The sequence below is a fragment of the Stenella coeruleoalba genome (assembly GCF_951394435.1).
Source record: "Stenella coeruleoalba genome assembly, chromosome: 17".
Taxonomy (NCBI): domain Eukaryota; kingdom Metazoa; phylum Chordata; class Mammalia; order Artiodactyla; family Delphinidae; genus Stenella; species Stenella coeruleoalba.
In genome coordinates, this window is record NC_137163.1 from 24,368,851 (window position 1) to 24,391,843 (window position 22,993).

The 22,993-nt window shown below is 33.6% G+C and overlaps 1 protein-coding gene across 3 annotated transcripts in view; it reads left to right on the forward strand.

Annotated features, from left to right (window-relative positions):
• The window catches only part of CSMD3 (CUB and Sushi multiple domains 3), a gene marked incomplete at its 5' end in the record, with an annotated part of 1,071,061 nt that overhangs the window by 724,726 nt on the left and 323,342 nt on the right, over positions 1 to 22,993 (forward strand). For all 3 annotated transcript variants that reach the window (XM_079901374.1, XM_079901375.1, XM_079901376.1), the window contains 2 exons: positions 9,468 to 9,637; positions 19,765 to 19,921. In XM_079901374.1, the coding sequence (XP_079757500.1) occupies positions 9,468 to 9,637; positions 19,765 to 19,921 (327 nt within the window). The remainder of the gene's footprint in view (positions 1 to 9,467; positions 9,638 to 19,764; positions 19,922 to 22,993) is intronic.

Here is a 22,993-nt window from a genome sequence, read left to right on the forward strand (position 1 = left end):
TTAGCGTCTATATCTGTACTATTGTAACATAAACACGTTCAAATCTTAAGTTCAAAAATAACCTAAAACAAAAATAACAAAAATAAAAAACAGAACAACTTCCACAAACATCAACAACAGAAAACCTTTCTTTAAATTTGAATCACTGCTGTCTATCCTTGTATCTTTCTACCTCCCTTTACAGCCAATATCATTAAAGTCCTTGTCTTACTCTTTTCCTTCCCAACCTCTTAACTACCCAAAGCAGTGAATTTTTAGTATTCATCTTAATTTAACTCTCTCTGACATTTAATACTACTGAGAATTTTTTTCTTGAAACTATCCCCTCCCTATTCTTCCATGATACTACCTTCTGTGAATGTCCCTTTTGCCTCCCACTTAAATTCTGATGCTCCATGAATTCTGGACTTAGTTTGCTCTTCTTCTTAATTCATGTAGTCCCATGACTACAAATATGTCTAGCTGCTTAGTGGACTTCTCCCCCTGATATCCCATAGACATACAAAATTCATCACGTACAAAAATAAATTTATCAATGTACGCAAAGCCACTCCTCCTTCTATAACTTTTACTTTCAATCTCCTCTTCCTCCATCGTTTTAGTTCAAACGTTCACCATCTTCTAATTGACACACTACAATAAATATTCTCTAGGTTTTCATCCCTTTAGGAACCCAGGGCTATAATCCATTCCCCATAGAGCTGCCCTAATGGGTTTCTCAAATCTGATCATATTTTTCTCTCCTTAAAACTCTTCAGTGGATCTCCAGTGCCTATGTGATAAAATCTGAATTTCTTAGAACGGCATATGAGCTACCGGTTCTTCTAACTATGTCAATCTCATTTACCCATTTGTGCTTTCATTTTAGCAGTTCCCTTGGCCTGGAATCTCTTTTTCATATATTGTAATCACTTCTTTGATTCAGATCAAGGATAACCTATTCCATGAAGTCTTCCCTGACATTGTTGTCTCATTGATACTTTAAAATGTATAATTTCCTCATTTTTACCATCCCAGGCCATTGCACAAACTTGTATCACACTACAGATTACACATTTGTGCACATACCAGTTTCCCTGTCTGTCTGTCCTCTATACTACATATTACATGAGGATAAGGAACTTATCCTAAATGCCTAACATAGTATCTGGTATGTCTATAGGTATTATTTGTTAATAATATTATTTTTAGTGAGTAAATTAACTTTGCACAGTAGACCCTAAATAGCTGTGTAGGGAAGGAAGAAACCATGGAAGGACACTGTCAGGTTATCGGAATTCCTCCACACTTTTTCACTGAAAATAGTGTATTTGATTTTAAAAAAAGTTTTGAGCTTATGTCTTGGTAAAAGAATAATTCTGCATGGCAATAATGATTACTGTGATTTTTCATGGTAAAAAAATGAATATAGAAAATGCTATAAAATTGAATTTTTAAGGTGAAAAATAACAAATCCCAAATTAAATTCTTCCAGTGAAAAAATTTTAAGGCACTCTTGATCTGTAAATAACTTTAACAAGCACTAATCTGTGCTTGGATACATGCATGCAGTGTATTTAGAGAGTCTAGAAAGAGAAAGCCAGTTAAGTATCACTGTTGTCTAAGAAAAGCAAAGGCAAGGGAAAAAAACCTGACTTTATACAAGTAATACTAATGGTTCACATATTTTCAGTGGTGGCATAAGGAAATTAATAACTCTTTACACTCTAATTTTCACCCCCTTCTAAGAATCCAAGCACTGAGTATCTATTTGAGAAAAAGAAATCTGACAAAACATTTCTAAAGAACAAATGTGGGGACTTCCCTGGCGGTCCAGTGGCTCAGACTTCACACTCCCAATGCAATGGGCAAGGGTTCAATCCCTGGTCGGGGAACTAATGTCCCGCATGCAGCATGGCATGGCCAAAAACAAAGAAACAAAAGAGCGAATGTGTTATTAATACTGCCAAGTCATAAAGGAATATTAGAAGTGTTCCTAAATATATTAAATCTTATTAACATATTTTACTATATTTTACAGTTTTAGATGCCTGTTTCAAAAAAATTTAATATCTCTGAAATTAGTACGTATCTCACAATCAATGGCTACCATAGATTATTCACACATTTTTGCTTTCTTGTAAACATATAAAATAATGATGCATCTTTCAATGGTGTCTTAACTTGATGAAATACAGTAGAAATTAGATATGGAACAAAGTGCGCTCAATTAGCTGATAATAGCTAAAAAATAAGTTCACATATATGACAGAAAAAAGTGATTGATTTGACTATGGCAGTTTCAGTGTCCCCACACCTTCCTATGTGAACACGATCACATATAACCATTATTTTTCCTCTGGTAATAATTTAACATATAGGAAATATATTTCTGCTTAATGCTATACTTTACTTGACTTAGGATACCATATGTTTAGGTTCGAAACTTTCTAAGATTTTTTGAATAATACAAGTCAAGTTTATTTTAATCACTTTCACAAAACAATTTTTAAAAACCCATGGTGCCTTCCAGCATAAAAGAAGAGATTCAACTGCAATGCAAATCTTAAAAATAATTGCAAACGTCACTAGTCATAGACATTTTTCAAATTTCCCAGCCAAGTTACTGAAAAACATTTTACCTGTTTATCTGAAAATATATGACTGTGTGCAATAGACGCTACCAGGTTCTGTTGTTGTTGTTGTTGTTTTGTGTTTTGTTTTTATCCCAGTGTTGGAGATTAATGATGCATAGGCTGTCCTGTTTTTTAGTAAGAAAAATATGAAATTCAGTGGGTATCCTTGGTCTACTGAATTCCTCACTGTAGCTATGACTCTTATCACCTGAGTCCAGTACACATATCTCTCTTACTCCAATCCAACCAAAGCCACATTCATCAAAGTATTATTTTCAACTAAGCAAAGAGTTTCATTTTGGTAACTCAAATAGATTTCTTAATCTGTAGGTTTAAATTAAAAAAATATTTTATATGAGTAGGATTTGTTTTTCACAAAATTAAGGCATCATAATAAACAGCATGTAGACTGGAGATTGCACAGAAAATATTTATATCCTATAAAGAGCCCTGAGGGCCTATTCTCCAAAAATGTTTCCCTAACGCTCTGCTAAATTATGTAATGTTTTCATATTATTAATTCCGGTCATTTAAAGATGACCTCTCAGTTAAAATCAGAGAGAAGAAACATTATCACATGATTAATAGTGATTATTTAACATTGATTATTTTGTAGGAAATTCATATTAACAAATTTAGGGTTTATAAGTTAGTGACATCAGTTATCAAGAACATGTATTCATTCTAGACCAAATAATAAAAACAAGGTGCTGTGCTCATGTTAAGGTAGGGAAAAGTGTCCTTTCTTCACTTCCACAGAACATTGCAAACCTGAACTCTGAAGCAATTCTTTTCTAACTCAAAATCTCAAAAAAATTTTTTATGAATGTAGCTCATTCAATCTTCTCCTCTATTCTTCATCTTCTGCAACCAACTTAGTGACATTTTCCTTTCATACACACCTCAAAAGAACATTTTTTTTTCCCCTACTGTACCAGATAAACAACAAAAGAAACCCTACCTCTAACTAGATGTTACACAAAGTTTTTCTCATACTGGGTCTTTTAGTTCTCAGAACCTGTCATGGGCCCCCCCATAGTGTTTTCAGACATGTTCCTTCTGTGTGGGATATTCTTTCTCCCAACCCGCCTTCTGCCATCACCCTTAATATCCTCATTTCAGTCCTTCAGGGAAGTGTTGACTTTACTCAAAACAGTCAGGGCTTCCAGTTACATGTTTTCACGTACTATATGTTTATTTGAATGATTATGTAGTAAACATCTGTCGTTCCACTGGAAAGTAAGTTACATGAGGAGCTCCAACACTCTGCCTCCCACATGCAGTACAGAGTAAGAATTTAATAAATATTTATCAAATGAATCAATCAGTTTTTTCCAAATCAGAGCATATTATTATCTGCTTCTAGCCATTTTAAACATCTTAGTATACATTACCTGTCAAGGTACTCTGTTAAGCTTATATTTATTATGACAGATGTTTCACAGACACATATTACATTACATGTGCAATTTGTCACAGCATCTGACCGAAACCCTAGCATTGCCCTGATGCAATAAGTCCCAGATTTGTGTTTGTTCAGTGACAGCTGAATACTGTCCATAAATGTCACTCTGGTAGGAGATGATGGCTATTTTTCAACTCAGCTTTATCACTTGGATTTTAGGACTTCCTTTACTCAAATTACGCTTTCCTGTGTAGTTGATGGGTTTTGTCTTTTTTTTTTTTTTTTTTGCGGTACACGGGCCTCTCACTGTTGTGGCCTCTCACGTTGTGGAGCACAGGCTCCGGAAGCGCAGGCTCAGCAGCCATGGCTCACAGGCCCAGCCGCTCTGGGGCATGTGGGATCTTCCCAGACTGGGGCACGAACCCGTGTCCCCTGAATCGGCAGGCGGACTCCCAACCACTGTGCCACCAGGGAAGCCCCCCCTTTTTTTTTTAAGTAACCTTACCTTCCTACAATCAAATAGCCATTCCTCTCCTCTCTTGAGGTTAGCTGTTGTGCTGCTAGTTCCTCTTCTCAGTTAATTTTAACATATCTTGAGAGTATTCAGTAACAGTTTGCCAATATTCATATATTCTCACTTTAAAATGTGCCTTGTAAAAACTTGCTGTGGTAGTTGTCATATACAATGAAAATGTTGTAGTTTGGATATTTTTCCTGGACATTCATGAACATTGCAGCCATGACTATTTGTGAGAATTATCTCTTATACTTCCACATGACATTGTTTCACTTATTCCTTTCACCATCACAGCCACCCAATGCTGGAAAGAACCGTAACAGTATTATTTAATATCAAGTCATTTTTTCCCTTATTTGGACCCTGAAACTGCATCACTTGGGGACCAGAGGTGGTGCTTACATGTGGAGAAAACATCATGTACAAAGGCTTAGAGTGTGACACTGTGGCAAAGGGCCAGTAGCTCAGGATAGGTGAATTACAAGGTCCATGGGAAAGAATTGTGGGTAATAGCTAGAAAGGCAGCGGTAACATTATAAATGGCCTTGTTTGGCATTCTGTGGATTTGATTTGCTGATGGTGAGTATTTGTTAGGCAGAAGGTACAGGATCAGATTTGCATTTGGAAAATATCATTCTTAGGTTATTACACAACAGGCCAGACATAGAAGTATGTTCATTGCTAGACTGGGGCAGAAGGTCAAACTGTGGAAAGTTAATTGTTAATTTCAACATTCGATCCTGTTCAATTCCAGTTGGCAAGCAAGACTGCTGTAGCCTAAGGGTGGAAAGAAAGCTTATACAGGGCAAATGTTAGTACTACATCGAGTGCTGGGGAGCCAGTGTTTTGTATACTTTAAAATTAAAAGGTAAAATCAAAGATGAGGTTCCATGTAAAAATAAGTTTATTAATCACCTAGCTTCTGGAGTTTGGCACTGTGGCTAAAGAAGTTCCTCCATAACTTATTGTTAGTAGAAAATTTTATTTTATTGAAACTCATCAAAAAATAAACTTGTTCATTTTCCTGTATATGTAGGTAGAACATTCTGAACAAATTTTTATCATTTCATGTTTCAAGATCTTTTCTTGATATGAGATTATCATTCTGAACGTTAATAATTATGTATAATGGAATGCAGATTTATAAATTATATGTGGGATGAATGTATTCTGACCTCCAGGACATACCCCAGCCTGCACAAAATAATCCTCTTAATTTTTAATATAATGTCCTTAAATACTGTGTGCATTGGTTAAAGTGTAAAGAAAAAAGTGAACCAACTACCAGTTTATCTGGGATGGTCTCAATTTACAACTGCTGTGTGGGATAATTATTAATAATGCCTCCTTTCATACTAAAAGAGTACTTTGATCTGGAAGAGAAATTATATGTTCACCCTTTTAACACCATAGGCGATGACTGATAAATAAATCCCAGGGTAAATCCCAGCTCTGATACACACCATTTGTTCAATTTTAGGAAGAAAACTCACTTCGGTGTCTTCATCTATGAAACTGGAGAAAATAAGTTTTACCTTGTAGATTTGTACCTTTATGAAGAATAAATGCAGAGTTGGCTTTATGGATGTGAAACCCATGCAGTCCCACAGTGGGGAGCTTCATGCTGGGAAGGGCCATGCTTTGTTTAATGCTCTACTGATCTCTTGAAATTGTTAACATGTTTTCAACAAGTGTAGTACATTTTCCTTTTGTACTGGGCCCCATAATTTATGATGAGTCCTGATTAAATGAGAAATGTGCTAATTTAATCCAAATTTTCTTCCTTAATTCTTCCGTTCTGGTTTAAGTCCTGATTTTATTTCACCAAGTAGAAAATCATTTATAGTCATTTTATAATGCAAATGTCACTGGAAATATTCAATAAACAATCTGTAAGAGGTATAGAAAAGTTTTATTTGAGCCAAACAGGATTATAGTCCGGGAGACAGCCTCTCAGATAACTCTGAGGAACTGCTCCAGAGAAGCATGGTTTTCAGCACAGTTTTATATCTTTTCAGAACAAAGAAAGTCAAGCAAGTTGGGGATACATCCCTTTAAGGTTTAAAAAAACAAAAAAAAACAGATCAGCATGTGTACAGCAAGTCAGTATGTCATTGGCATCTGTGAAGGGAGTCTTATTACCAAAGGAGTACCAGCATTGGCATCCCAGGAAAGGAGGCATTTAATCTTTATTTTTAACATGGGCATTACTTCTGGTCAGTGTACACTTTTTTTTTTAATGATTAAAGCAGATGTACAATGTATGTCCAATAAGCCACAAACAGGCTGTTTTAATTAGCATAAAATTCAAGTTAAATAATGTATTAGCCAGAATGATTTCCCCATACCCCAATATGTGAACATTTCTTCCATTAAAATCAACTGAAAATTAAAATATAACAAAAGCAGGTTATTGTTGATATGAAAGGAAAATTTCCTTTATATTTTACACTAAAAACCAGTGTTTATAGTAGAAGGCACTTACTACCTATTCAAATTTTGAGAACATTACAATAAATTATTAGTATATTTTGAAGTAAATTATCATTTGGCCTTTATTTGGGGGGGTGTTATATTCAGTTAAAATAATTTTAATATCATAAATAATTCTCCAAAATTAGAAAGAGTCCTCTGGCTTTTCACACCTAAGTGTCTTTCTATACCTGAATAGTCACACTGGGGACAGTATAAATATCCTAAACTATTTTTCTTTGTATACAACATGATGCCACCATTAGTACTTATACTTAAAATATTCATAATAATAGCTTTAATGTTATCAAGCTCTTGTTGTATGCCAGTTTCCTGCTAAATGCTCTACATGTATTATCTACATATAATAATACACACACACAAACATCCCTATGAAGAGGGTACTATTATTTCCATAATAATAATTACAATATTGAGGCTTAGAGAGAATAAATAACTTGCCAAAGCCATATAGATAGAAGATAGAGCTTAATTTTGAAACTAATCTTTGAATTTTAAAGCCTGAGCTGCTAATCAGTATTTCAGTATTTTGCAAGTTGGCATTCAAGTACATATTCTCAGAATTACATGATTCTATAACATAGTTTAAAACTGTCTGTATTCCCTAATAAATAATCTAACTGATAAACATATATGTGTATTCTGGATCATCTGTATGACCTGGGAACTTTTGTCTCCATGCCCCCACAAGCATGCCTAGATTCTAATAAGCTAGTGAGGAGGAAATGAGGCAGATTTAAAATGTAAATGATTCCTCTAAGATCAAGAACAAGACAAGGATGTCCACTCTAGTCACTTTTATTCAACATAGTTTTGGAAGTCCTAGCCACGGCAGTCAGAGAAAAAAAAGAAAGGAATCCAAATTGGAAAATTAGAAGTAAAACTGTCACTGTTTGTAGATGACATGATACTTACATAGAAAATCCTAAAGATGCTACCAGAAAGTTACTAGAGCTAATCAATGAATTTGGTAAAGTTGCAGCATACATAATTTATACACAGAAATCTCTTGCATTCCTATACACTAACAGTGAAAGATCAGAAAGAGAAATGAAGGAAACAATCCCTTTTACCATCACATCAAAAAGAGTAAAATACCTAGGAATAAACCTACCTAAGGAGACAAAAGACCTATACTCCAAAAACTATAAGATACTGATGAAAAAAACCAGACATGACACAAACAGATGGAGAGATATACTATATTCTTGGATTGAAAGAATCAATATTGTGAAAATGACTGTACTACCCAAAGCAATCTACAGGTTCAGTGCAATCCCTATCAAATTACCAATGGCATTTTTCACAGAATTAGAACAAAAAAATGTACAATTTGTGTGTAAACACAAAAGACCCCAAATAACCAAAGCAATCTTGAGAAAGAAAAATGGAGCTGGAGGAATCAGGCTCCCTGACTTCAGACTATACTACAAAGCTACAGTAATCAAAACAGTATTGTGTTGGCACAAAAATAGAAATATAGATCAATGGAACAGGATAGAAAATCCAGAGATAAACCCACGCACCTATGGTCACCTAATCTATGACAAAGGAGGCAAGAATATTCAATGGAGAAAAGACAGTCCCTTCAGTAAGTGGTTCTGGGAAAACTGGACAGCTACATGTACAAAAATGAAATTAGAACACCCCCTAACATCGTACACAAAAATAAACTCAAAATGAATTAAAGACCTAAATGTAAGGCTGACGCTATAAAACTCTTTAAGTATTATTAAAATAGAAATAATTTAAATCAATATTGGCAGTTTATGAATTTTTTGTTTTTGTTTTACCTTAAAAGGTCTTGAAGGAGCTTTATTGGGTGACACTTCATGTGACTGATTGTTAGCATCATATCATTAGTTCTTATTATTATTTTATGCTTTGTTAAAATAATATTATTATTATTGATATTATACTGACTGCTCCATCTTGATCATTTTCATTTCCTCATTAGGTTTTTTTCTTTTACCTGATTTTTGTTAATGTTTAAGTATTTAAACAGTAAAGCATTTAAAGGTAAAGAATCATTCTAAAATGAAATTGATCTCTTCCCTTTTTTTATACTTTAAAATAAGTAAATTATAAATTTAAACATAATAAGTTAATCAGAGATCTACAAACTTAAAATACATCCTGAAAATCTTTTGCCCTCATCCTTTTCCATGCTATCCTTTCATCCAAGGTTGGGGGGGAAATACTGAAACTATTGTGTATTTCTATTTATGTACAGTGTTCTGTCCAGAGGCAGTAGTCCCTTCTTCCTATCTATTATATGAGAAGGAGTGATTCATCTACAACGTAAAGCCCTTCTGTACATTATTTTCATGTTAGCCTCTAGCTAAAATAAAATACATTTACACTTCCATACATTACATTACTTGAAATGATAATGCTTTCTATTAAACTGTACTTCAATATTCTGTTTTACCTGCAGCTGAATGTGGTGCATCTGCAACAAGTAATGAAGGAATTCTGCTCTCTCCGAATTATCCACTCAACTATGAAAACAACCATGAATGCATTTATAGTATTCAGGTTCAAGCAGGAAAGGGAATCAATATTTCAGCCAGAACATTTCATTTAGCACAAGGAGATGTTCTTAAGGTAGGTGAACTCAGAATATTTATATTTTGATCATTTTAGTCATTAAGTATACATTAATACATATATACATGTATATGATATATATGTATATATAATCAACCATAAGTTGATTCTGCCATTCATGGATTTAAATTATACATTATTTCCCATTTTCCTGTCAGTATTTTTACTGAGATAGAATGTTTTCTTTCTAATGTTTATTTATAATAAGTAAATTTTGATTTTATGATACATGAATTATTTTTCATGACATAAACCCGTTTATAATATTGTTTTGAAAAGCAAAATACAGAATTTTTTGTAATGGAAGAAAAAAGAAAATGTCTAGTGAAAATGCCCTAAGATATTACCAATAGCTATTCACTTCCTCTACTCCAGTAGTCTCTCCTGTGCTTTGTAATTTAGTTTCTGAACCCAATTTGCTACGTAGCTGTTTTCTTTTTTTTTAACATCTTTATTGGAGTATAATTGCTTTATAATGGTGTGTTAGTTTCTGCTTTATAACAAAGTGAATCAGCTATACATATACATATATCCCCATATCTCCTCCCTCTTACATCTCCCTCCCACCCTCCCTATCCCACCCCTCTAGGTGGTCACAAAGCACTGAGCTGATCTCCCTGTGCTATGTGGCTGCTTCCCACTAGCTAGCTATTTTACATTTGGTAGTATATATAAGTTCATGCCACTCTCTCACTTCGTCCCAGCTTACCCTTCCCCCTTCCCATGTCCTCAAGTCCATTCTCTACATCTGTGTCTTTATTCCTGTCCTGCCCCTAGGTTCTTTAGAACCATTTGTTTTTTGATACATGAATTTTAATGTTTCAATAACACCAAAATAAGAACACTTTCATGCCAAATATCTTATATTCAATAAATATTATCTATGAAACATAATCCATAAATGGACATTTATTTATTTTTATTTTGATGTTTATTAAGTAACTTATTTCTGTTGATACATAGATAACTCTTTGCATTTATGACTATGAAAAAGTTTATAATTTATGAATATATCTAACAATATCTATAAATTATTTAAGAAAAAATATACCTTGTTGATAATAAACATTTAGGACAAAATTTGTTAATTTATTTAAAAAATTTGAAATAATCAAATTTAAAGATACGATTAAAGGGAGTTCCCTGGTGGCTAGTGGTCAGGACTCAGTGCTTTCACTGCTGTGGCCACAGGTTCAGTTCCTGGGTGGGGAACTAAAATCCTGCAAGTGGCACAGCGCTGCCAAAAGAAATTTTTTTTAATGATCCGATTTTAGGCAAATGAATATTTTCATACTTGCTGATCCATATTTTTCAAAGTAAGTGTTTTGATAAATATAGTTTATATTCATTATCGGAATAAAAGTAAACACTTCTATAAAATCACATTTAAATATTTAAAAAATGATCACATACATTTTTTTTCTCATTATCAAGATTTCATTAATCCAGGTAAGAAATTCAACATATTTCTGTTTTCACAAATCTTGAAAAAATTTATGATATCCCAGGTTGACTGGGGTGGGGGACTTTTATTTAAGCAGTGATTTTAAGGTTGTTGGTTATGTTCTTCTTTTAAAAAGAATATTAATTTGATGATAATTGATGGTTCTCTAACACAGTTCTTTATGCTTGTAAGATTTGTATAGACATGGGAAAGATTTCCTGCAGTACACTTAGATATATACAATTTTAGTATTAATTTAGAGCCATTCCCAATTTTTGTGCTTTTCCTCAATAGGCAACAGAAACTCACTGTATTATATCTTCAACTTCCAGTTCATTGTTTGGATTTTCCTGTTAAAATAGGTTTATTTGCTAAATTGGAGTCAACATTGAGATTAATGGGATACTTGTACTTAGAATTAAGGCAGTGGTTATTTATTTATTTATTTATTTATTTGGCTAACTGTGGGGAAAAACTGTATCAAGGTATAGATCAGAAATATGAGTGTAGCTACTAAACTGTATCACATAGCAACAATAATAAACATGTATTTGTAAGTTAAAAGTCAGGAAATGCTTCCCCATGCCTACCACAATCCTTCCTAAAATATTTCTCTGCTCTCAGTGATGCTTGACATTTCTACGTTACTTTTCCATACTGAATGATGTTTATTTTTTAGAAAATTCATTAGGGATAACAAGTGATGCTTTTTTTAAAAAATAGCCCTAATATGTTTCTCAGAGTGCTTTCTAACGTATTACTTATTTGAAGTAAAGTCATATGCATTTGTGATGTGTGTTCCCTTGAGGAAGGATGGGACCTCAGTAATAAGTGACAGTGTGAGGGGACGTGATGGTGAGAGACAAAGGAAAGCAGAAAAACTCAATTTAAGGCCCTTTAGTGGATTTCATTAAATAGTGACTTTTCTTTCATGAGTGAAAGGATGAAAATTTATATTCCCAGAAATTTTTTAAAAATTATGTCTTTCCTAGAATAAATATATGTTTTCCAAAGTTGAAAAGATTATATACTAAAATTAACCTGGAAACACACCAATTCAATTATCCTTGTACTGATAGTCTAACCTGGGATTTATTCTAAATTACCACATTAAAAGGACTTCAGTAAGCCATACTACAGAGATGGTTGGGGATGGGCTTTTAAACGCTGTCTGTCTTCATGATCTCTCCACCAGTGTAAAATGTAAAATGCTTGTACGTTATTCTTCTCATTAATTCCATGGATGACTATTAGGTCAAAGATACCTACTGACACAGGCACAGTTAGGCATGCACAAACAGACAATGTACTCCGCAAAGGACAAATGATTACTTCTCAAAGACAGTTAAGCCCAGAGTCCTATCAGGATGGAAGGTCATTTGCCTCACTGCAAACTAATCCATGAGAGCCCATTCTCAACCCCAGCACTTTCCAATATTAAACCTGCTAGAGTCAGTTCTCTTTCTCCATTCCAACTAAGACATAAGAAGAAATAAGAAAAAAAAATAGCCCATTATGGAACTCTCTGCCCCTTGACTGAGAGATTTAAAAGCACTGTTTTTCTTTATGTGGTAGGATCGGCTATGTTCTTTGGAATGACATTCTCTTGTAATCTTTACATGTATAAGGCTTGGAAGAAGGTTTGTTTTCTTCTGGTTTCACTTACTATATTACATCACTGTATTGGATTCTGATAAAAACAAAACAGCAACAACAATAAAAAACAATGTGTGTTATTTATCTATATCTATACACACACAAAAACAACTTTCCTTTCCAGTAGCTCATCCTGTAGGATGATGCTTGTTTACTCATTCACCCACTCTCTCTCTCCCTCCTCTTGCTTTTTATAAACACCTTAGTTATTTATAACCACACTAGCAAAGTTTCAGTAGATCTGGGGAAAGTAGGTTCAGTTGGTTTGCACCTGGGATTAAGGAATTTTATAAAGCCCTCCAGATTATGTGATGACCAGCAGGTTTGGGAATTATGAATGTATCTTTCCTTGGTTCTTTTACTTTCAACGGGCAATAATATTGAACTTCCCAATCCCTCACTCAAAATATGTAACTTAATTAATTCTTTAATTAACATTTATAGATGGTGTTTATTATATGTAGGCTCTAAACTGTCAATAATGAATAGCTCTCCTTGTCAGCTGGATAGGAAAAAAGCTGAATACCAATCAGAAATACTAGTTATGTTTTTGTTGTCGCTGTGTTTGTTTTTATTTTCAGAAAAAGACTAAGCACTGTATTTAGATAAAGAAATGTAGCAGGGAAATAATTCAAGACAATCTTTTTACCACAGTCAGCATTATGAAGTTTAAAGACATTTCTTACGCAAAATGTAGACTAAATGGATTATTATGGAGAAGAGCCAGTAAAATATCCCAAAATTGGTTTTGAGAGTCCAAAAGAAAGGGTTAGGAGATGTATATCATATTTATGAAAAACTAGATAGTTGAAGGACTTAATAACATTCTTCTAGAAATATGATGAGAGGGTTATTAATGTGTTGCTATTGTTGTTTTCTAAGACGTATTATTTTTAAGCTCTTTCATAACCTATTTGTGAATCTTTGGCAGTACCACGTGTGAGAGCCTATTGTTAAATTTTCAGTACTTTTGTGAGCTGGTTGTTAAACATAGCCATTATTAAAAATTAAATTGTTGCAATTGAATTACAATTAAATTAAAAAACAAAGGTAATAAATGCAACTTTTCATTTCCTAATTATTTTACTACTTTAACTATTATCGGTGCTTTTTTTTTTTTTTTTTTTTTTTGCGGTACGCGGGCCTCTCACTGTTGTGGCCTCTCCCGTTGCGGAGCACAGGCTCCGGACGCGCAGGCCCAGCGGCCATGGCTCACGGGCCCAGCCGCTCCGCGTCATGTGGGATCTTCCCGGACCTGGGCACGAACCCGCGTCCCCTGCATCGGCAGGCGGACTCTCAACCACTGCGCCACCAGGGAAGCCCTTATCGGTGCTTTTGAGGTTACTTATATATACTGTATCTGTGTGTTGGAAATACTATGTCAGCTTGTCCATCTCTTCCCAACTCTGTATTCAACAATGTCACATTGATAGCTTGATATTAGCCATAGTAAAGTGTTTACACTGCAGAAATTGGCAAATACTACAAACTCTGACTTGATTTATTGCTTTGCTCATTGTCAGTACATAAGTAGAAATGGGTTGTATCTGTAGCCATTATATTATGAATAGCACAAAAAATTGAGAAAATATCTTTTCTAGTATTTGAAAACTATTATTCAGTTTCGCAAAGAAGTTGCTCATATCATTTACAAATCAGTGACATTCTGATATAACATCGTTTTTGATGTTTCATTTTCATCTCACTTGTTAAAAAAAAATCAAGCAATGGGGCTTCCCTGGTGGTGCAGTGGTTAAGAATCTGCCTGCCAACGCAGGGGACATGGGTTTGAGCCCCGGTCCGGGAAAATCCCACATGCCGCAGAGCAACTAAGCCCGTGCGCCACAAGTACTAAGCCTGTGCTCTAGAGCCCACAAGCTGCAAATACTGAGCCCGTGTGACACAACTGCTGAAGCCTGTGCGCCTAGAGTCCATGCTTTGCAACAAGAGAAGCCACTGCAATGAGAAGCCTGCACACCTCAGAGAAGAGTAGCCCCCGCTCGCCTCAACTAGAGGAAGCCTGCATGCAGCAACAAAGACCCAATACAGTCAAAAATAAATAAATAAAAAAAATTTTTTTTAAAAAATCAAGCAATGTTCATTTAAGAACAACTTTTGTCTGTAAGTTGCAGTTATAAGTTGCAGCTACAAAAGTTTGGCAAAAAACACTGAAAGCACTCTGTAAGAATCAATTAGCTCTATGGAATTTTCAATAATAAGTATTGTATATTTTATTCCTGTGTATAAATAGGATGCTACACATCCCTTAAATCAGTGATTCACAAATGACAGTCTGTGAGCCAAATCAGACTGACACCTCTTTCTGTAAATACAGTTTTAATAGGAGAAAGCTGTGTTTATTCATTCACATTGTCTACGGCTGCTTCTGTGCTAGAAAGGCAGTATTGAGTAGCTGCCACAGAGATGTTAACAGCCTAAAATATTTACTATCTAAACCTTTTCAGAAAAAGTCTGTCAATCTCTCTTTATATCAATAAAATTTACTTAAAAAACATATATATGGGTATGTACATTCACCAGTTTGGTTTGTTTGAGAGCTGGGTTTTAAATATTTTCTAGCCCACCAGTGATCTCATAAGTCTACCACGTGTATCTACTAACTCTGCTTGTTGTTCACTGATAATCCTCTGTTATTTCTCCCTTCAAAAGCACTCTGTAAATATCCATTTGTATAGAGTGCTATGATAGGCCTCATAAAACCCTTTTCTCCCCTACTGAGATCACAGAAGTGAAATGATGTGTGACATTCCAATCAGCTTTGATGGTAGAGCTGGGACCACAAAGCTAAGGCCCCTGAAAACCTGACCCCTCATTGCATTCCCAACTCCCTCCCTGATACATACCAACTCTTAATTGAGTACACATTATATAGCTATTTTAAAGACAAATATTTGAGTACAAACAAATGTTTTCTTCTCTGTTACATATCATCTTTGGAGAGAACATAATAAGATTTAAAATATTGTCCTTTTTAACAATTGTAAAAATTATTTATTCTTTTTCATTCAAAATTTGAACTCTAACTCAACTTATTATAAAAAATTATTTAAATTCCAAATCAACCTATAAAACAAATGGCCAAAATGAAAATTCTAGTATTCATGAGCAGGAATGATTTGAAGGTTTGTATGATTATACTCACATGCATGTTTAATTTCTCTCTTTTTATTTTACTTTTTTATGTACTTTTTGCTCTTGGGTTCAGATAATAGCTTATTTGCTAAATTCACTAGAGAAATGACTGGGAATATACTTTCTAATCATACATTTATTATGTCATTAACAACAAAAACAGTTTTAAGTGTCCATAAGCAGTTCATCATAATAGGGTTTGACCTTCCATATATAGGAGGGTCTGTACACCATAACTAATTTCAGGCCCTGATCCATTACAAAAGGTTTTATAATTGAAACATGGCAGTATTAAGTTCTAGTCTGTTCTAGTGTAGGACTACCAAATTAATTGCAACCTTATAACAAATTAGAGTCTTATCAAAGAGCTTCATTAATGTTATAAAAGCCCTCAATGCCTTTCACAATATTAATTCTTAAGAAAACTTGAAATCTACATTTGATATAAAAGTAAGTCTTCATTATCTGAATTAGGCTCTAAGTAACTAAGAATATTTCTATTGTGAGCACCAGTCCTCTCCCTTCCAATTAAAAAGTATACTATTATAATTAGCTTAGTCTTTTTTAGCTTTCTAAATTTCTGAAAAATAAAAATAGATATTAAGAAATATCTCAAAAATAATAATATATTTTAGAAAAAAGAAAATCGGCTCAAATAAATAAAAACATACTTAAAGATCCTGATTTTAAGTAGAAAAGTGATGAGGAATAATGTCAAAATTTCTATGTGATTCTGATCAGACCCAGTATAATCACTCTGTACTGTAAATTTATTTTTAAATGAAAGGCACATTTTGTTTGTTTTATTTTCTTATTTGTATGATTGCATTCATGTCTACTTCAAATGTAATTTGTCTTTGGCTACACTGCTTTGTCCTTCCTTGTTGCCTTTATGCGCCCATATATATTTGAATACATTTGAAGGATTTTATTTACAAGTTAAACAGCACGGACTTGATCATAGCTATAAAACTCTTCTTTTTTCAAAGCCTTCCTAATTAACACTTGCTTTTCATTTTGAATTAACAATTTTATACATGCTTCCAAAATTTCGTAGCTGAATGATCACACTTCAGCAAAAGTTGCGTTTTCTGACACACGTTTCCTTGTCTCTGAATTATTGCTGATGGCTACTATTCTTAAGAAATGAAAAGTTGGCTCCTATGTAATCAAACAAAAAAAATTCCTGAGCTAACAAACCTCAACATTTGTTTCAGCTTTGTTGAAGACAAATTCTTGCTGATAACTAAAACAGAGATGAATTTGTATGATAAATTAGATTCCACAAGGGGTTCCTGGTACTCCCATATAATTTTAAGAAATTAGTCCATACAGCCCTTTATCTAGTAGTCAAATACTCATTTTAACAGTCAACACATTCTTTAAAAAATTGACAGAAAGACCTTTTAAAACAAAGAGGGAGACCAGTAAGGTGTTTGCTGTTCGGAATTCAGTGAGCATGTTGGATTGACTTTACAACTCACTTCCTCTCTTTCTTACTTCCACTCCCTCTCAGTGGTAATAAAATAACAAGTAAATAAACTGGTGGAGCCTGGAGGGTGCATATGAAGCTATAGATTCCCTCAGGCACAAAGGGAGAGAGCAGGAAACGCCTGGACACTGGAGACTTCAGAAAGTCTGTGCAGAAAAGTTATAGAGTAAGGTTGTTAAGAAAGGATACTAGGGGCTCTGAACAAAAACTACATTTGTATAGCATGTTAAATAAAAGCATTGTTGTCTTTACAACATCAAAAACCTGTATCAATAATAAGGAAACATAAAACTATAACTACCTAAAGATAAATAAACACATAGTTAATGGAATTCAGGAACCAGAAGTAAGAAAGACCAAGTTAAATACTTAAAACAAGTGAGATATCTTAAGATAATGCAATTTGAGTACCAAAAACAGAGAATAGGGGAGGGAAGAAAGAGGAGAGAGAGACAAACAGACTGACTTTCTAGAACTTGACCAATGATTTAAAAATTTAAGATTTAAATAGAAGACCTAAAAAGAGATTAGTTACTGCTGAAAATCTAATTGTTAGTGTGGAAGATCCAGTGGAAGATAAGCCATAATACAGCAGAAAGATAGATAAATTTCAGAAGAAAAAAATGTAAAGGAATTGCAACACAGTTTTGGAGACTGAATATGTAAATAATAGGCATTCAAGGTGGAAAATAAAATGATAAAATTGACAAGGAATAATTAAATAAACAAAAACTCAAGAATATGTCCTTGAATTGAAGAATTCCTTGAATATGTAGAAAGCAAAGGCTCATTATTTTATTTGAATAATCCAGATTTTGAAATATAGTAAAATATTTCCAGTTCACTTTGTTAAATTAACATAAACTTAATACTAAAACCTGTAAGGATAATTTGATACAAAGAAAAAAAGTTATACATCAGTTTTTATTTACAAATTGTAGAAAACATTCTAAATAGATGATCAAGTTAAATCCAACAATTTAGCACAAGAAAAATATATCATGTAAATTAATATAATAATAATAAAAGTTGAATCATGTACCACCTAAATATCATCTCCTAGGTGACATGAATATAATGCATACCACTTTGGGGGAACATTGGTGCTATGACAAGATCACCGGATTAGGGGTTTAGCGACATAATTTTTACTCTTATGACAGGTCAGAAGTAAGGCAATTTCAGGCAAGAAACAGGTAACTTTCATAAGTATTTCTCAGTCGTTTCTATTCATTATCATTCACAGAAAGAGCCCCAAGCTCCAACTTCATGAAACTAAGTACTGTGGAATGAGATTTGTCAGGGTTGGTCTTTGTAGGACCACAAATGATCATAATATCCAAGATTTTATGAACTCTAAGAACCAATTTTCACACCCTTGGGGGTAATAACTACCACATTAAAAATATGTGCCTTAAAGGAAAAAGAATAGTAATATGCATTGTTGGCAAACCCTCAATTTAATTACTGTACACTTTTTGGAAAATAATCTGACAATACATGAACATTTTAGCCCCCAGATTCAATATATTGAAAACTTTCTTACTGAAATACAAGTACCAAAAAAGAAATGTGAAATAACATCTAAAGGGTGTTTATTTCAGCATTACTTTTAGTGGCAAAAAACTTTAGTTTATTAATATATGGAATGGTAGGGCAAGTTGTGGTAGTGCCATTGAAGGAAATATTACACAGCTCTCAAAAGGAAGAATCTCTATCCACTGACCTGAAGAAATGTCTATAATGCCTTGATAAAACAAAAGCAAATTAGAGGGCAATGAGAAGCTACACCTTCCGAAGAATGGAAGTGAGGTAGGGAGCTTTGGGAACATGTCAGTTTTGCTTTGTATACTTTTGCCTTGTTAAATCAGCTTCTAAATGCATTTAGTACTATTTTAACATCTTAAAAGTGTCAGATATGAAATAAAGGACATGGGTAAATAGAAGTTGCAAAAGAAGCAAGTACATTTTATATTAATCATGTTATTAGAAAAGCAGGTGTTTGGTGCCCTTGACCAAGTTTAGAAAAACAACCAACCAACCAACCAATCTTAGAAACCAAACTTTCTATAGGTATTCTCAATTTCAAATTGACTGCCATTAGAAGCATTGTTTTTATAAGAACAAAAACTTTATAACATGATTTTGAGTTTTACTTAGTGTCTGCTGAGCTTGGAATATTAAAATTACCCATGTGGAGTCTAACTTTCTTACCCTGATATTTGTAGGAATTAATATATGCAGTTGTTCTTGGGAAACAGGTAGTGACCTGATTTATGAAGAGTGTAGTAATTTCATTTTCTTCACAGATATAAATACATGCTCTGAATTGGTTATTACTGTCAAATTTACATTTTAATTGTAAATATATTTTTGCAGATTTATGATGGAAAAGATAAAACAACTCATCTACTAGGTGCTTTTACTGGCGCATCTATGCGAGGACTGACCCTTAGTAGTACTTCAAACCATCTCTGGCTAGAATTTAATTCTGATTCTGAAGGGACAGATGAAGGCTTTCAACTTGTCTATACCAGTAAGTATTTTGGAAGAAAAAAAAAAAAAGGCCCAACACTGATGCTAAATATTTATTAAATAATTGCAGTACACCAGGTGAAGTAATATTCAACATTTGATTATCAATTTGCTGTTTACAGCTCCCTTCTGTGTATATAATTTTATTTGAACCTAACTTAAAAACTTACAGGTATTCTAACTGTTGCTGTTTTACAGTTGAAACAGCTAAGATTCAGAAAGTTTAAGTAATTTGTGACTTTGAACTTATTTATATATTTTAAAATAGCAGTATTCTTCACATGAAATATTTAAGAAATACAATTAAACTTTTAAATAAATGGGAATCCAGTGTTTGAGCTCCTACCTGTAATTGCAAAACATATGCAATACATGTGTAGTAGTTATAGTTGGTCACCCTTAATGATAATTGGATGGTTTCAAATGATTTTACATGGAAGAGTAGCTAAGATTTTTGTTTGTTTTGCTTTTGTGTTAAATTGCCTTGTTAAAAATAAACTTATATAGAACTATTGTGTTATACTCAAGTCAGCTTTATGACATTTAAACAGGTAGAAGCTCAAAGACTGAGAATCGTTGAGAGCCATAGGTAGGTGGGTTACATCAATTGTTATATGAACAAAATGAACTTATTTTACCTGTATCATAATTTAAGATATAGACTAATTACGCCAATGAACATTAAGTCATATTCAAATAACATATTTATTAAGTTTCTGCTCTGTGTAAGAACTGTTCTAGGAAAGTAAAGTGCATGAAAAACTGTGGTGATTCCTGGTTGTGTGTTAATAAATTTACAATTTACAGGATCAAATCAGTTTTTGGAAGTTCAGAATATTCGTGTAATATAGCAAAATAAATTAAGTAACAGTATTCAGAAATCCCTTTTACTGTTAGAATATTTGAGAGAATTGAATGAATTCCATAAATTTTCTCAAGAAGTCAAATGAATGAAAGGTATTACAGAAATGGGGACGTTGAAATGGTTACAGCGTCAAAGGTATTCATGGGATCCTAAATGGAATCTGAATCAAATTACTGTTTTTAAAAATGCTCTTTCTTAATGATATAAGTAGGAGACAGGAGACATAATACTGAGATATTATTCTTGCTCCTTGTTTATTTAAAGGTTTTTTCCTACCTGTGTTAGAATTGTTAATTATTAACATTAACACAACAGAAATTAACAAAATGATGTTGAATACATATTTTTAAATCCTGAGAACTCTTGTGTATAATGTGATTTCTTATGACGTCCTGCCAAAGACAAATGAAAATCCAAGCAAATCGTGTTTACAGATATTGCTGTGTGATGGACTAAAAATAACAGTATTGTGATTATTGCTCAAATATAATTGGTGTGATCTGCTTAGAAGGGCAAATGTTTTTTTAATCTGTTTTCCTCTTACTCTTTTTGTTTTCTGACAGGGCTGGTGACATTTTTCAAGTCATGGCTCAATGTTTACATAATGGTGTTTCTTTGTTCTGCATCGTTTTGTATTTCTCTTTGTCTAAAATGTCAGTGGGTTTCATAGGGGAAACCTAGATTTCCTTTTCTGATATGTAAATTCTATGTAATGTGAGATTATTGATGCAAAGATACTGGGCATTGTAGGCCATACCTGGATATAAAATTGTATGGGGTACTCAAGTGTCTGGAATGAATAAAATCATTGACTTTTTTGTCATTGCTGTGAGCTACTGGTTGTCAAAAAAAAAAAAAAAAGAAAAGAAAGAAATCCTTAAAAAGAAAATATTTGAAGTCACTCTTCTTAATGACTCTGGCTGTTCATTATAGGATGTGCATCATTATGAAGATGGAAAGCTATAGAATTGGGAAGAGAGTATAAAAGCAATTATTTTTTAAAAAGGGCATACATACATCTATGAATATTTTTCAGTCTCAGAACTGAAACTGAAACGTTTCAGTCTATATTCTGGAACTAAAATATTTATAGTCTGCTTCCAAGGTGTCTCTGGATATCCCCGGGTCAGTAAATGCTCCAAGATTTTCTGATCCAATGGCTATGTGCTGAGCTCCTTTGTTAAGGAGGGTCCTGGAAGTAGTAACACATCTGTTATTAAATGTATTTGTTCCTAAGTGTTACTTCTGTTTTTTACAATGGCAATCTTTTTACATATCTGCAATTATCTTAATAGTTAACCACAGATTTCCTAGCTTTGAAAGAAGCTACTTCCCATCCTCCAAATATACTTTGGTTTCCAGCCTTTGCACCTGCAACCAGGCTTTTTTTTTCTTTCAATATGCCCCACCCACCTTGGGCATCAATTGAGCTATTCAACTTCAAGACCATTTCAAATATTTCCCTACTGGTGCTTACCCTGATTCCTTCAGCCAGAGTTAACCTACTCTTAAACACTTCTTTTTCAGTAGTCTATATCCACAGCTAATGTAGCTGTTATCACATGGTATTGTGGTTATTTTTGTTTGTTTGTTTGTTTTGTTTTTTGCAAACATGTTATGCATAGTTCTTCATGGGGCCATTTCAATTCATAATGTCTTTAGTCAGTTTTAGTCCAATTACAACTTTTTACATATTCTTGGTAAATTAACATGTAGTCTGAATACTGATTTTGTAAAATGTTTTTGTGATATAGAAGATTGTACTAGGCCACATATTTTGTATTCCTAAATTTCTTAGAAGGCAGTAATTAATTTTTGAACATGAGAGAATTTGCTAAGATGTGCAAACATGGGGGAAAATGGAAAAGAACAGGCTTTGTGTTCGAATCCCTGTATCCAGTCATTTCTAAACCCAACCCCACCCCTGCCATTCTGTGGTATGTTTCCCTTAAGATTATTCCACCTTTGTTTCTGAAACATCTGAGAGAACACTGTGAGATAAAGAGGAGTTCCAATATTCACATTAAGAGGACTAGAGACAGGAGAGAGGAAATTTGGCTAGGGCATATCAGGTAAGGATTCATGAATGAAGTAGAATTAAAGGTTGTGTTGGTGGATCACAGAAAGAAATAGTGGAGAGTATTCCAGGCAAAGGGAATACGATGAAGAAAGTTACAGAGATTAGAAAGAACATGCTAAACACATTCA